General features: G+C 35.2%; 2 protein-coding genes across 12 annotated transcripts in view; one reads left to right on the top strand and one right to left on the bottom strand.

Annotated features, from left to right (window-relative positions):
- The window catches only part of KHDRBS2 (KH RNA binding domain containing, signal transduction associated 2), a 624,430-nt gene that overhangs the window by 110,829 nt on the left and 497,036 nt on the right, over positions 1–16,565 (top strand). The window lies entirely within an intron of this gene.
- The window catches only part of FKBP1C (FKBP prolyl isomerase family member 1C), a 54,683-nt gene that overhangs the window by 7,254 nt on the left and 30,864 nt on the right, over positions 1–16,565 (bottom strand). Inside the window, 1 exon segment of the mRNA XM_050786642.1 lies at positions 1,540–1,595. Within this exon segment, the coding sequence (XP_050642599.1) occupies positions 1,540–1,595 (56 nt within the window).

Below are 16,565 nucleotides of genomic sequence, written 5' to 3'. Positions count from 1 at the left end.
GAGACCCTCTGGTTTTTTGAGTTGCCAGGGTTCTTGCACTGGTTCTTTCTCTCTGTGTGGGCCAATGGTCCTTTAATATTTGAAGTCACTGTCCTTTGGTTGGGGTTTTTTTGCATTTATCTTCTTTGATGCCCTTGGCAGTTTGACTTTGGTATAAGGCGGGTTCAGTCAACTGGCTTTGATTCTGGAATATTTCAGGGGACCGTGGCTCAGTTCTGCACTCCTGGGCTACATGCTCTTACCCTGAGTGGACTGGTACCAGGTCCCCATCTTTGTTCTCTGGCCCCTTGAGATGAGGAAACTGCTGTGCTGGGGAGGCTAATGTGATTCTGGTTTGTGGTCACAACTGTTTGATGGGGGGTGCCAGCCAAAGTGCTTCATCAGGGTGGTAGCAGTGGGATCCATGGTTCTTCTCATGTGCCAACAGCCATGGTGCTATAGCAGGGTGCACATGTGTTGGCTGGGATATGCTGGCAAAATATTTTAGTCCTGTATTTTTTGGCCATAGTCCAGTAGGTGGCACTTAAGAGTGTTAGCCAGCAGATAGGCTCTTACTCCGCTGTGTGGCTCTTCTGTTTTTTGGCACAGTTGGCAGTAGTTCTCTGTGATGCTCTGGAGAGGGATGGCCCACTCACGTAGTCTGCTTCCAGGCCTTGGAGGAGCCCCCTTCAATCAAGCTCCATCCCCGCATTTCTTTTGCTGGATGTTTTGTTCCATGAGGCTTCCTCAGGTAGCGGCAGTGGTCTGCAGACAGGCTGTAGTTGGCCCTGTGGAGGGAGGCACATCCTGATCCTCCATCAGCCTGTGAACACAGGTGTCTCACTTCTTTCAGTGAAGGCTTCTCCCTGCTTAGTCACCAACTAAGCCGGCAGTGGGTGGGGTCAGACGACTGAGTGCTTTCCCAGGGAACACATGATCGTGCCTTCCCACAGAGTTTGGACAGAAGTAAGACAGCGGGCTAAAAGATCTAGCAGGTGTGGCACACATTGCTACCAGTGTTGGGGGTAGGTGAAGTCACCCGCCCTGCTATCTGGGTATTTTCTAAGACAACAGAAGGCTGTACCCACCAGCTGAGTTCAAGCAGAGGAGGGACCACTGGGCCAGAAGCTGGCCCCAAGCTTTGTCTGGTGAGGGTGAATGGATAAATCTTACTGCTCCCACACATTCCATCAGGGCTGTGGCACTGGTACTAGTCTGTTTCAGGGTCTAAGGCTTGAGAGGTCTCTGTGGACTTCAGAGTTACCTTTGCCAAAACTACTGGTAGCTCTCTGCCTCAGTTTAGAAGTGTGTGGTGTAGTGCAGTGGGGCCAGGGGCATTTTCCCGTCCCCAGTCTTGCACAGGTCCCTGTCAAGAGAGTGTGAATCTCCCATGGAATTCCTACTCACTTACCCTTTCCCATATGGGGAGCTTCTCCTGTCTATGCATTGATTCCATATGGGTTTCTGCTCAGCTTTGTTCTTCTCTGCTGTGTCCTCTTCCTGCCTTGATGGATCCCAAAGCAATTTCTTAGGTGATCAGCTTGTTGGGTCAGCGTTCACTAGCCCTTTTCTTTCCTCTCCATGAGAGCAGTACACATGAGCTTCTTGCTTCTAGTCTGCCATTTTGACCCAATCCCCAATTATTTCTTGATAGTTAAGCCTCTGCAAAGGCAACATGTATCAGTATGTTCCTCCATATTCCTAAGACATTCTTGAAGAATCTGGAGGCTGACTCTAGGTGCACTGCCTATGAGTTAGCCCCGCTTTGCAAGGAGCAGTTAAAAAAAAATGTGTGTGTGTGTGTATGTGTGTGTGTTTGTGTGTGTGTGTGTGTGTGTATATACACACACACACACTAAATTATATATGTATGTATATATATAAATGTATATATATTTATATTCATGTATACATATATATTTTTATATATGACGAGAATAAACACTATTCTTAACATTTGCTATTTCTCCTCCACATATACTATGTTTCATTGTCCAATATGCCATTTCTTTCAAATTTTAACATCTCCACCTATTGTGCATATTACAGTCAGAATCATAATACAATCTCTTTCAGGCATGCAGTGATCGTAGCTCACTGTTTTTGCCTGTACATGCGTAAATGTGGTACTGACTTCTTATAGTAAGTTGTTAGTAGTGTAGGAACTATGTGTATTGAGTTTACTTGCAGTTTTAAATGTCTTCAGTACGATTACATCACGAGTTAGTGGTGAAATGCAAAGCTGTTACAGATACAAAAAGAATAACATAGCTTAGGGTATAAATTTGATATTAATGAAGACAATTATTATCCTTGGAGAAATGATAACAATTCCATATTTTCTTGTGCCACAACAAACAAGTGCCTTGTAGGATCTAATAAACCAAGGTATACCTAAATGGCACAAGCTGTGCTATATTTTGTTACTGCTAGACATGCAAAAGGAATGCTTGGCACGTGTCTGGGTAAACTGAGAGACCATTAGAGGACAGGAATGTGCGGCTTCCTCTTGTAAGAGGGTATCTAGTTGTTGCTTGCTGGTGTACCTGTTTGTTCACCTAGGCAATTCAGCCTCTCAATGCCTTTTAAAAGTATCTCTTTGATGTACTTTTAGAATTCTGTGAAATACATCAGACCTTTTCTTCAATTAAATTTGCCCCAAGGCCCACTTTATATTTCTTGACTTGAGTTACTGCCAACTTTTTAAAGCAGTGTATTACCAGGAGTGTAAATCTGCCCCAAATTTGACCTTTTTTAAGATCAAACGCAGCCACATTCCCCTGTGCTGGTTTTCAAATCAATTTCTTATGCAGATTAATGCAGAAAATTAAAGTTCCAAAGTGTTTAAAACCATCTCACTTGCTCTATACTTCTTCTTATTCTATTCAGTCCCAGAAAAAGGGGCAGCCTTCTGTGCCTGGTTGGAAGGAGTCTCATCCATGGTTGCAACTTGCCATGTCTTCCCACAGAGTGTGAGTTTCCTTCTTTATACATCAAAAGATGAAATACCCAAGTCCAAGTACTTGATGAGTGTGATTTTTCTGACTTTTAAAGTAGTTATCAGATCATTTAAGAATAGTTCCTAAATGTGGAAGCTACAACTCCTGTTGAAACTACAACTCAAAGCCAAATATAACCACTTACAATCTTGGAAACATGTCTATTTTTGTAAGCAATATGGTTTTTCAGAAGCCACTCTGTAGCTTACAGCTTAAACCTGTTTTATCTCTACCACAGACCACTGCACAGCATTGCTTTTTATTTTTCTAAAGTAAATGGAAGAGAGGATTTGACGGGCTTTGTGATTTCAGTTTCATTCATATCAGTTTCCCAACTCCTCGTTTGTGAATTTAAATTTTAATTGAGAAAACGATATGACACTGATTCACATGTTTATGAGGAAAAACATTTCAAATTGCTGTAGATTATACTCTCTCCAATAGAATGGCATGTGAAATAATCCTGTTTTCTAGGAAAATTTAGAAATTTTCAGTGGTATTATGTCTAGAATTTGTCTTTTCTGATTACCCGTCCTTTTAATTAATGCCTCTCCCATGTACTTCAAATATTATTTTTCCATTTTGTATTTTTTTAATTTTTTATGTTTTCATCCCACATTGAGTCATGCATTTCTAATTCTGAATTAGTTGTGCTTCTATTCACATCATTTTTTATGACCCCTTGCAAATATGTCCTTGATTTTCCTGAAATCATACCAGTCTCTCCTTTTCTAGGTCTAGTGAATATTCAGCCTGTTTTAACTAGTTGTTTTCATTCTCTAACAAAACTCCTAGCCCTTTCCTTCTCATACCTCAGGCTAATATTTTCTACTTTATTTGAGAGGGTGGCTTCTTATTTTCACATTTACCCTCAACTGGAAAACTGAAGACTGCTTCAAAAGGACCATTAAAATGCAGGTGCTTTTTGAAAAATGTCCAAACCCGTATTCTTTCTTTAAGGCCCTGTGACAGCCAAAAACTCTTTCATCTCATATGCCTCTCTACAATCCTGCCATTCTTCATTTGCTTGTTTGTTCATTTGTTTGTTTGTTTAACTCAGGGAGCCTTCAGTAAGCTTCTCTACACTTATTAGTGCACAGATGAGTCTTCTGCTATTTCTTTTGTTGTTGCAGTAGGAGTGGCCTTTCATGTAGACAGATGTTTAAGAGATCAGAAAAGAAATATCACCATTATAATCAAGAGACATTGCTTTATCAATAGAATGGATTTCCATTTTATTATTGATTTTGAAAAGTGGAAGCAAGTGATTTTGATATAAACTTAAATACTGTATTTTGGGGGATTAGCAGCAAAATAAAACTTTCTATGAGAAATAAGGAGGTAAAAATTAATGCTTTTTACCTAGAAACATGTAGAAGGGATTATTAATACTTTTATTAAGTTAGGACCTGACTGCAACCAACTTGTTGAAAGACATTTAGATCCATGTAGAAAAATTAGGAGTAACTTTTATTTTCATTTTTAAAGGTAAGTCATTGTGAAAATAAATTTGTGTAATACACAATTTTAGATTTATGCAATTTTATAAAGAACCTTCTTAAAAATACATGCGTTTCGTAAGGATGTCACAAAAATAAAACTGTAGAACAACCTCAGTTGTGAATACCAATTGGAAAACTGTAAAATATTACCAAGTGTTGAGCACTAGTGTTCATAGAAGTATTATTCACAATAGCCAAAAGATAAAAACTACCCAAATATCCTCAACAAATTAGCAGATCAATAAAATGTGGTATACACATATAATGGAATATTATTCAACCTTAAAGAGCAATGCAATTCTATTATATTCTACAACATAGATGAACATTGAACACATTATGCTAAATAAAATAAACCAGTCAAAAAGAACAAATATATGATTCTACTTTTTGAGGTTCCTAGGACAGGCGAAATTACAGAGACAGAAAGTGGAATAGAGGTTGCAGGGGATTGCGGGGGAGGAACGAATGATAAATTATTCGTTAATGGGTACAGAGTTTTTGTTTGGAATGATGAAAACATCTAGAAATGGATAGTTGCACAACATTGTGAAGGTACTTAATGCCACATATTCGTGCACTTAAAATTAGTTAAAATGGGCTAGGTATAGTGGCGTGCAGCTACTTCGCAGCTACTGGGTAGGCTAAGGCTGGAGGATCACCTAAACCCAGAAGTTCAAGTCCAACATAGGTAATATAGACCCTGTCTCTAAAAATAATAATGACAATGATATATTTTAAAAATAGTTAAAATGGTAAATTTTATGCTATGTCTATTTTACAGTAATAAGAAATATTACAAAAATATTACCAAATGTATTTCAGTAGAACGCATCTATCAGCATAGTAAATTACACTCAAATGTAGTTCATTTCAGGAATGCAAGATTGATTTAGTTTTTAAAAATAAACAAATTCACTAATTTTTTAGATCAAAAAATGCATTTAATAAAACCAATTTTCTATTCGTTATTAAATAAACATGGATGCATATAATTAGTAGATATTAACAACAATGTGAATAAATCATTTATTGAATAAGTGTTAGGAGAGATAACCAGTAAAACAATTGGAGAAAAAAGAAAAGGAAGACCAGATCCCTATCTTACCTCGTACACCAAAATAAATTCTGTGTCTAACTAAAATTAAGTGCCAATGAATAAATAAATAAATAAATGTACTAGAATGAGTTATGGACAATTTTATTTCATAAAGTTTAATTGGGGACAGCATTTCCAAAAAATGATGAAAATTACTGAAGCCATAAGTAAATGAATAAATTACTTTGAAACAGAAATTGAAAACTTCTGTACAAGAAAAGTCATTTTGATAATTAATTACTAAAATAAAAAAGGAAATTCTAAATTTATATGAATATTTGAAACACATGACAAAAAATCCATGTCTTTCTATATAGATGAATTCGTATTTCTAATTGAACAAGAAGCTAATGTCCCTATCACATATGTATAGTGTAAGGGAAATTTCCAAAAAATGTGAACCTCACTTTTTAGAAAAATACAAATTGTGATTAATTTGAGATGCTTCTGTTCTTTAGAATCAAAACAGACTGACAAGTTTTGATTATAATCAATAATGATTTTAGGCCATGTAGAAAATTTCACTCCATAATCTCTTGGTCAGAGATTATAGACTCAAGTATTTTAGAGAGCAGTTTTGCAAAATTAATTAATATCACAAAGGCACAGTTGCCCATCTAGCTATTTATGTTAGAATTATATATTTGCAAGAATACATATTGTTACATGAAACAAATGCATTTGTTCCCCTTTAGTATAAAAGGTATACATGCATGTGTATACATGTGCATATAATTATATATAAATAAATGTAAGACAGATAATTTGAAGTAAAAGGGGTTCCCTTTTTATTGCAGGCATTTTTGTGCTGTTTGAATTAGTTACTATTAATGTTATTTTTCTAATAATAAAGACATTTTAGAAATAGTTTGGGCTAATGGAAAGCAAGTAATGTAGAAAAATTGGTTCTATGTAGAAACTTTTATTTTTCCCTAGATAATTAAAACTGAGAATTATTATGTGTTGTCTATATGCCAAATAATGTACAGTTTTTATCTATGACTCATTTGATTGTCACAAAAATTCTAATAATACTATCCTTCCCATTTTATATGTAAGGAAACTCTCATAGGAACTGACTTGCCAAAATAATATCATCAGTAAGTTTACAGCCTGTTGCCTTTACCTCATTATTACATTGTGTAGTTCATTATTATAATCTAAGCAAATCATATCTTAAAACATGCAGTAGAAAATTTAACCCCAAACATGACTCCAAAACCCACCAAAATCTATTATGAGTTTAAAAACCATATTCGAATTTTGTCTTTATGAAAAAACAATGCACATTTTATTTCTGGTTTATGAATAGATATGGTGCTTAAATTAAGAGCATAGTGTAAAACTCAAGCTTAGAGGAATGACTAACTTTAAAACATTGTAAAATAGTCCTTAAACCTGGGACCTCACACTTAAGAGAATTACAGTTTTTATGACTACCCTGTATATATCAGACACTGAGAAAAGCAGAACGAACTGCTATTTTCTTTTCTGAAGTACATTGTAGTGTTCTAAAGAAGAGCGTAAGGTTAAAAACTATGTAAGTGGCTTTCCTAAAGCCCCACAATATATTAATGATCATGTTAACATTTGAACCTGGATCTGTCTGCACCAAAGATTCTCTTTGCATTAAACCATTGTATAATTCACTTTCTTTTATCTGAGGAAGCATTGAGATAATTCTGGACACAGACTGCTAAGATTTCAAAGGCCCACAGATGGAAAAACAGATGTATTTCTCCTCTGGTGTTAAGTGAGGCAGAAATAAACTACTCATTAGTTGGGAGTGTGTCTCATAGGTCATATGGCTGAATCTTCTACCCAATTTAGGAATCATTTCTACAGTATTTGTGCTACTCATCAGTCTGCATATGAATACTTCTAGGATTGAAAAGAAAGTTCAGTGCCTCATAAACCAGTTGGATCTAATATTGAGTAGATATCGCTGTTCAGTTTTTCCATTTCCTCATTGAAATATGATCCTTATCCTTGTAAGTTTCCAGTGGTGCTGGTTTTGCCTCTGCAGCAATAAAGAAATCACGGGAATTAAAGTCTGTCTTTAACTATTCTTGATACATTGCCTTCATTGGCTTCCAGGACAAGATTATTTTTATCTCCTGTTGCAAAATTGCTTGTATTTTTCAGCCTAGTTTGCTGGTTTCTACTCTTCCACACAACTTAATGATATTGAAGTTCCCTAAAAATTATCTATAGTGCTCCTCCCTGTCTACACCCACACTCCATTTGTGATGTCACTTGTGCCATGCCCTTACATAAGCTTCTGATCAAGCCAAGGCCTCTCTCCAAGGCTTACTTGAAGCTGCCCACTTGACATCACCATATGGATATCTAGACATCTCAGATTCAACCAATATTCTTCTCACCCCATTTCTACTCTACCTGTTATCTACACTGTCTCAGCTGGTGACAACACCTGATACTTTTACTTGGTCATGTCAAAAACCATGGATGCATCCTTCACTCCTCTCTTTCTCCTGCACATTCTATCCAACCTGCCAGGCAAACTTAGTAGTCTTATGTTCAAAATATACCATGAATTTGAGAAGGGTCTGTGGGAAGATGATGAAGTAGGAAGCACCAGAAATCTGTCTTCCTATCTAGACAACAATTGCAGTTGCAGAATCTGTCTGATGTAACTATTCTGTAACTACTGAAGCCTATTGAAGTATTGCAAATTCCAGGCGAAGTCATGAGTAGTAAATTGCCATTAGTTTTGATCCATTTCAACTGTTAGCAGTTGACTATAGAGACCAGAAGGCAGTAGGAAAATATATCTCAAGTGCTAAAACAAAAATGCTGTCAATCAAGAATCTTATATCTAGCAAAACTGTTCTTTAAAAGTGAGGAATAAATTGACACATTCCCACACACACGAAAGCTCAGAGAGAGTTCACTGCTACTAGACCTTCCCTGCAAGAAATGCTTCAGGGAGTCCTTCAGGGTGAAATTAAAAGAAACTAGACAGTAACTTGAAGCCAGATGAAGACATAAAGATCTTAATAAAGGTAAATAAAGGGCAATTATAAAAGCTAGTATTATCTTAACAATGGTTTGTATCTCCATTTTTTTTTATTTTCTACAGATTTAAGAGACTAATATATCTTTTTAAATGGTCTAAAAGCTGGTAAAATTGTAACTTCACTTTTTTACTATATAATTAAAGATATTAATGTACTTAAAAAATTATTAGTTTATGTTTTTGGGCATATAATGCATAAAGATGTAATTTTGTGACACGAACAGTGCAAACAGGTATAAAGCCGTAAAAGTGCAGAGTTTTGTGTGTCACTGAAATTAAGTTGGTATAAATTCAAATTAGAGTGTTACAATTTTGGGATATTAAATGTAATGCCCATGGTAGTCACAAAGAAAATAGCTATAGAATACATACAAAAGAAAATGTGAAAGGAATTTAAATATTTCACTACAAAAAATGAACTAAACATAAAAGAAGACAATAATGCCAGAAATGAAGGACAAAAATGCTATAAAACATGTAGAAAACAAGTAGCAAAATGACAGAAGTACATTTCTCCTTATCAGTATAGTTTTTCATTAAAATCTTCAGAGGATTTGTTCTGGGACCCCTGCAAATACCAAAATTCTCAGATGCTCAGGTTCCTTATTTAAAATGGCCTAGTATTTGCATAAAACCTATGCAATTCTCACATATACTTTAAATGAGCTCTAGGTTACTCATAATAACTTATACCATGTACATAATTTATAATATCGAATACTATGTAAATTATTGTTATATTGTATTGGATATTATTTGTATTATTTTATCATATTGTTATATTTTATTTTTTTAATTCTTTTAAATTTATGATTTACTGTATCAATAGATGTGGAATTGTGAATATGCAGGGCCAACTGTAATTACTTTATATGTAAACAGTTTAAACTCTCCAATCAAAAGTGATTGACAATAGATTTTTTAAAATGATTCAAATATATGATATTTATAAGAGACTCACATTATATCCAAAAACAACTAGATCGAAGGTGAAAAAAGGAAATCCTGGCATGTGCTGCAACATGGTTGAACCAAGAGGACATTATGCCATTCATAAAAGGAGAAATACTGTGTGATTACACTTATATATGGTTACTTAAGTAGTCAAAATCATAAAGACAACATAGAATGGCAATCGCCAGGGCCTTGGCAGAGGGATGAATGGAGAGTTATTGTTCAGTGGATACAGAATTTCAGTTTCAAGGATAAAAAGAGTTATGGAGATGGATGATAGTGATGATTGTACAACATTATGAATGTGTTTAACACCACTAAACTGTATACTTAAAAATGTAAATACAGTAATATTTTATGTGTATTTCCCCCAATTTTTTTTTAAAATTAGAACAAAGAGCTCTTGTTACCCTGGCATAAGTCATCACCTTCTCTCAACTGGGCTCTTACCCTGGCCTAAGTCATCATTTTCTCTCAAGTGTGCTATTACCTGGCCTAAGTTGTCATCTTCTCTCAACCCAGCTCTCTGCTCCTATACAAGTATCTTTACAATCTATTCTTAACAGAATAGCCATCGTCATCTTTAAACATATAGGTCATACAGATCATGTAACTCCTCAAAAAGTTCCAGTGGTCCTTCATTTTACTCAAAGTAAAAGACAGGGGTTTGCAGTTGCCTACAAGAGTTGACTGCCCATTACCATGTCCTAAGTTGCCTTGTTTATTCATTTTGTGCAGTAACCCTGGCTGGCTAGCGTTCCTAGCACTTGGCCCTCATACATTTACAAAATTACCTATCTCATGTAAAGCCACTCCTGGTTTGGATAACACTTTCTTAATGAGGTCTAAGTTAGACAACCTATTTAATATAGCAACCTTCATCCATCGCTACTCAAGTACTCACAATCCCTTTACCTTTTTCTAGTTTTTCTTTTTTCCTATAGCATGTATTATCTTTTAATATAGTTTATAATTTGCTTGATTGTTATATTATGGTCTCTTCATGTCAGAATGTAAAGTTGCAAAATGGCAAGTTCTTCTTTCTCGATTCCTCATGTATTCCACTCACTTAGAACAATATCTAGCACATAGTAGGTGGTCAATAAATACTTTATGAAAGGATACAGAATACAAATGACCCTTGAACAATAGAAGTTGGAACTACTGGGCCCACTTTTGCATGGATTTTCTTTCACCTCTGCCACCCCTAAGACCACAAGATCAACTCCATCTCTTCAACATTTTCCTCAGCCTACCTTTACCTCAGCCTACCTTTTCCTCAGCCTACCTTTTCCTCAGCCTACTTGATGTGAAGACAATGAGGATGAAGATTTTTATGATGATTCACTTCCACTTAAGGAGTAGAAAATATATTTTCTCTTCCTTATGATTTTCTTAATAGCATTTTATTTTGTTTATCAAGCTTACTTTATTGTAGGAATACAGTATGTAATACATATAACATACAAAATATGTGTTAATTGACTGTTTATGTTATCAGTAAGTTTTGTGGTCAACAGTCGGCTATTAGTTAAGTTTTAGGGGAGTCAAAAGTTATATGTGGATTTTCAACTTTGTGAGTAGTAGATGTTCCAACCCCCTTGTCGTTTAGGGATCAACTTTAATTATGTAGTCTCTTCTCTAAGATACTCCCACTTATGGAAGCACAGTTACTGTAGAATGGATTCAGAACAGGGATCACCTGATCACCATTTTCCTCATCTTACAGAATTCCCAGGCACCTTTCACAGTTGCAGCAATGACATCATGAGTCCTCTGAAAGAGGTTCCATATTGCTATCTTCATTGATGATAGTTGCCTCAATGCCACTCTAATCTTGGCAGAGAGAGTTAAAGTATAAGAATAAAGCAATTAAAGTGAACATTTTACTCAACTCTAAAGCCTAGCTAATCGGTTACTTTGCTTAACCAAATTTTCTTGTTAAAATGAAGTTAAAAGGTTAACTCAGGAATCACTTTCAAGTCATTACTGAACGTTATGTTTTCATTATTTAATTATCCATTTTTACTAAGTGCAGCATATTGAACATTATTTGACCTTTTAAAAATGAGCCTACACATCCTCCACGTCATCATTTTGAGTATTAATTCCAATTAATCCATTAAATCATTCAAGAGATATTTTTTGGATCTGTATGACAGTCACGTGGCATTTAATGTGAAAATGAAAAAGATGCTATCACTGGTCTAAGTAAATGCTATAGTACATTTGAACAGTTTTCCTAATTTTATCTCACCGTAGGCTGGATTGAGAAACTTTGAGATTGTATTAGTTTGCATAGAAGCCTGAAGTCAGATTGTTTTTAATTATTTCCCTTAAAATTTAGAGGCTAACATTTGAAAAAAAAAGCAAGAATATGAAAAAAAATAGATCGTTATTTTTAAAACACAGAGCAAGAGAGAGAAGGTATTGTTTGGAATGTAGTGTTGAGAGGAACACAGAAGTAAGATCAGGATAATGTTTATCTTCCTACTCTCAAGTTCTCTCAATAAGAGAAACCTTAATTTATATGGATGTTTTTGTAACATGGTAATTTTTATGTCTGGCCTCTTTCCTTGCCTGTAAAGTTTCTCCCTGGAAAGAAATCTGTAAGAATATATTAAGATACAGAGTTTTTGAGATGCTAATGAGATCTGTGGAAAGATAATGTAATGTAATGGGAAAATAAAATTTGGAACCAGATAGACCTGAGTTTCAACCACAGCTGCACTATCGTTTAACTATGACCAGTGGGAAGTTTCATAAACACCTTCATCTTAACTGTTTTTCAGCTTCAACATGAATATAATGACATGCCGTGAGGTTTCATCGGGAATACATGAAAATTTATGTACATACCTGGCATAGTGACAGCACATGGTGTAAGCTGACACAAGTATAATTATCAAGTAAATATTAGCTTCTTCTGTTTCTTCATTTAATGACAGTCTTTTTGGAGGGAGCACCTACTCTGTGCTATATTCTGTGTGAGTGTAATAAAACAGATAGTCGGAATTATTTATCTAACAGTTCTGTAATGCCATTCCTGAATGAGAGAATGATTAAGGCACTAATAAGAATAGGGATTAAATGGATGAAAGGAGATAATGATTATATTACAGGTAATAAAAGTTGTGATTTGCTGACTGCTTACTATGTATCAAGCACTTTTCTTTGTGATTTATATTATTACCTGATTAAATCCATTTAATGTCTGTGGAATAAATACTGTACAGAAGAGAAGATTGAGGCACATATAATTCAATTGTTGAAACTCACATACACATTTGAAAATGCATCAAGATTGAAAAGGGGGAAGCTATGCATAAATCTTACTTTTATATCTGCGTTGCTTATTTACAAACTGAATTTTTAGCCATATTTATTTAAATACAGTTCTAAAACATTGTTTCTCTTTATGCTGCTTCTTTGTTCAAATGTTTGGAAGTGGTGATCGATATTCGTGAAATGTCATAAATTGGAAAATGAATAATCTACATGTAATATTAAATAATGAAATGATAAACATTATATAAAACATGCTATTATTATTGTATTTTATGTATTAGACCTCTGACTCATATGCCACTTGGAATTAAAATAAATGAGTACATACTTCAAAAGAACATTTCCTGTGTTCCCATCTGAAGACACATCTCAAAGATATAATTTTAATTCCACGTGCTAACTAAACGAGAGCAAAATGTTCTACATTTCAGTTAGTTGGGAATATGTTGAATAGTTCCAGAAATATCAAACAAATATTGAAGCTTCACAAACGTGCATTAAATTATACCCATATTGGGCTTAACTTACCTCTTTTTTTTTTTTTTTTTTTTTTTTTTGTTAGGAGGAGTCTCACTCTGTCCCCAGGCTGCAGTGCAGTGGCACTATCTTGGCTCACTGCCTACAACCTTCGCCTCCTAGGTTCAAGGGATTCTCCTGCCACAGCCTCCTGAGTAGCTGGGACTATAGGCGAGTGTCACCACACCCAGCTACTTTTTGTGTTTTTAGTAGAGACAGGGTTTCACCATGATGGCCAGGATGGTCTCGATCACTTGACCTCGTGATCCGCCCACTTTGGCCTCCCAAAATGTCGGGATTACAGGCATGAGCCACCGCACCCAGCCCTCGTTCCTATTTTCTTCTTTTAAGAGTAAGATATTATATTTAACCTAATGGAAAAAGTATTAATTTTGTGGTGTCATAAAAATCTACAAAATTAACTTTTTAGAAGAGTACCTCTAAATGGTTAAAAAAAAAAAAAAAGTCTAGTAACACATTTTTATGATTTTACCAGCAAATGAAATCTAACAAAATGCGAAAAATATTCCCCATTCTACGCTTTTTATTTCAGTCTTAAAATAGTTTTTATTTTATAGTTTTATACTAATATTGCAGTTGACTTAATAATCAACATATGATCATGTATCCCATTACTTCATCTTGCTTTTAGTTCAATCTAAGTCTGCTGAACTGGCCAAATAAGTGCTTTATTGTAAGATTTAATGTAGTCTTCAAAAGTTCTCTCTGAAATTGACTATTAACGTAAAACTTTTTGGTTAACAAAAAATAGGTAGTACAAAATGCATTAAAAAGTACATAGTTTAGTAGAACTTGGGAAATGTTTTTCACATGTTTATTTTTTTTATATTTGTCACAGATCCTTTGAAATTATTAAAAGTTTTTTACACACAGTGATTCGGTACCTGAGCTATCAGGTATAATTGGATTGATGGCATTGCTAAGATCCTTTTATTTTTTAGTATATAAAGATTTTTTTTTTTCTGACTACACCCTGGAAAATGTAGGGGGAAATGCCTTAAATTAACATACAAAATTTGGCTGCCAAACAATATATTGTCTAACTAGACAAATTGCTGCAATCTTATTTCACATGTGTGAGCAAAAGAATGAGCCCATTCTGCACTCTGAAATTATGGGATTTTTTCCCCTAAAATACACCAGCAGGATAGAACAGTCCACTCTTCACAAAAATTGAAAGATTATGCAGAAACACTCACTTTTTAAAAGTTTTCCCCTTTTTCACCCTTTTTGCAAATGACTATGTGAACTCTTGTGTTTTTGTAAACTGTGGAAAACAGATATGGGAATAGCTTCTACTGTTCATTTTAAAAACGACTATGGGGGGAATTGTTTTAGATTATATAAATAGTATTCATGAGTTACAGAAACAATAGCTTAGCAATGAAGTTGAATAAAATGATGCATGCATACTTTACTATGTCTTGGGCAGTGTTGGGGCCAGAGCCAAACCTTAGTGGTCTTGAAGACAGCATGCAAGGCAGAAGACATATGCATAGATCTTGACCTAGGTCCCTTATGTTAGTCTATACCAATCCCAGACAATCTCGTCTTCTGCCATGATCTTCCGATCCATGTATTTGCTAATGACTCCTAAGACTGTATCTTTTCTCAACGCGGATACTTTTTCTTGATCTCCAGATTTACATATTCAGTAACTTGGTTGATATCTCCACCTGAATGTTTCTAAGATGACTCAAACTCACCACATTCAAACCCAATTAATTTTATTTTCCTTAGAATCTCTGCTGGTACTTTTTTATCCCTCTTCCAGTGAATTTATTCTCTTTGTTACACAGCCAGAATTGGGTGTCATCTTTAACTCTTGCTTTGACTCTTCAATTACTAAATCCTATCCATTTTTCTTTCTCTAAACCCAGCTCAAATCCTGTTACATTTCTTCAGCCCCACTGCAACCCCTGTCTTCCAGACTACCATCTCCCAGACTCCCATTATAAATGTTATATACATTTCTGCTACAGCCTTCTGACTGGTTTTGCAGAATTCAGTCTTTCTCTTTCTGATTTATTTTTCACAAAAGATCTTAGTGAGGATTTTAAAATAATGTCATTCTCTGTTGTAAGACCCTTCAATATTTCTTCACTGCTTGAATTCAGTCTACATGACAATTCTTGTATGACTTGAATGGCCCCTCCCTCCCTTGAATTGTGCCATTAGTCACTTACCTGTTTTGGTTTAATTGTGGCATGAGTAATTCTCAAAACTAAAAGCTTTTGATATCATTGTGTAACTAGAATCTAAATAAAATAAAGCTATGTGGTAATATTTTTAATATGGCATTCCTCCAGTTGGCATTCTCCTCAGTGTCATTTGTGACACCCTCATTGTTTTATCATTTTTGCTCCCATGATTTTTTAACCCCTTTATCCATGAATCATTCATTCCGTTTTTAATTTTTTCCTTTACGTCTTAATTCTAGATGAATAGGAGAAACTAAGGAAATTGTAAGAAGTGATCTTCCTTCATACAGAGAAAATGAGCAGAGATTGAGGTGGTATATAAATCAGAACCTTATTTCTTTTTTTCAATGGATAAAAACCAGGGCTTATATTACTATTTTTATAAATTAAAATTTGATATATTCTAGAAGTAATCTGACTAGAAGTCCTATAAAATCACTTTGGTGCAGTAATTTTAGGGAATTTCATTTCCTTTTTCTTCTACTCAAATCCAGACTGGGAGGTAATACAGCAGGTGAAATAACGCAGAAGAAAATAGGGATGGGAAAGGGAACTATCAAGAAAGGATACAGACGGAATCTCCATGACACCTGAGTAGTGGTGTGTCCCTGGAGCCTGGGCGTGTTATTTCACCTCTGTGCCCACCTTTCCTAACCTGACATTTGGTTTTTCCAATGTCTTCTACAAAGTCTTCTCTGATACCTTTTCATACAGCCTCTCACTTGGTGCTCTCCTTGGCTTACCCCATTTTGTATTGTCTGGGAAGGGCTGTGGTCATTTACTACCAAGATGATTAACTCAATAATAAAAGAAAGAAATGCTTCTGCTAGTGAAACAAAGAAATCAAATACTCAGGACTCTAGTACCTCGAACTCCTTCAGAGAGGCCTATTTTGTGACTCCAGGATAGGAACGTCGGGGATGAAATAGTGGATGCTGTGTGAGAAATGCCTGAGACTGTTCCCGT

Source organism: Macaca thibetana, chromosome 4 (genome assembly GCF_024542745.1).
Source record: "Macaca thibetana thibetana isolate TM-01 chromosome 4, ASM2454274v1, whole genome shotgun sequence".
Classification (NCBI taxonomy): Eukaryota; Metazoa; Chordata; class Mammalia; order Primates; family Cercopithecidae; genus Macaca; species Macaca thibetana.
The sequence above is the reverse complement of the archived record's forward strand: the minus strand, read 5'-3'. Positions and strand labels throughout refer to the sequence as shown.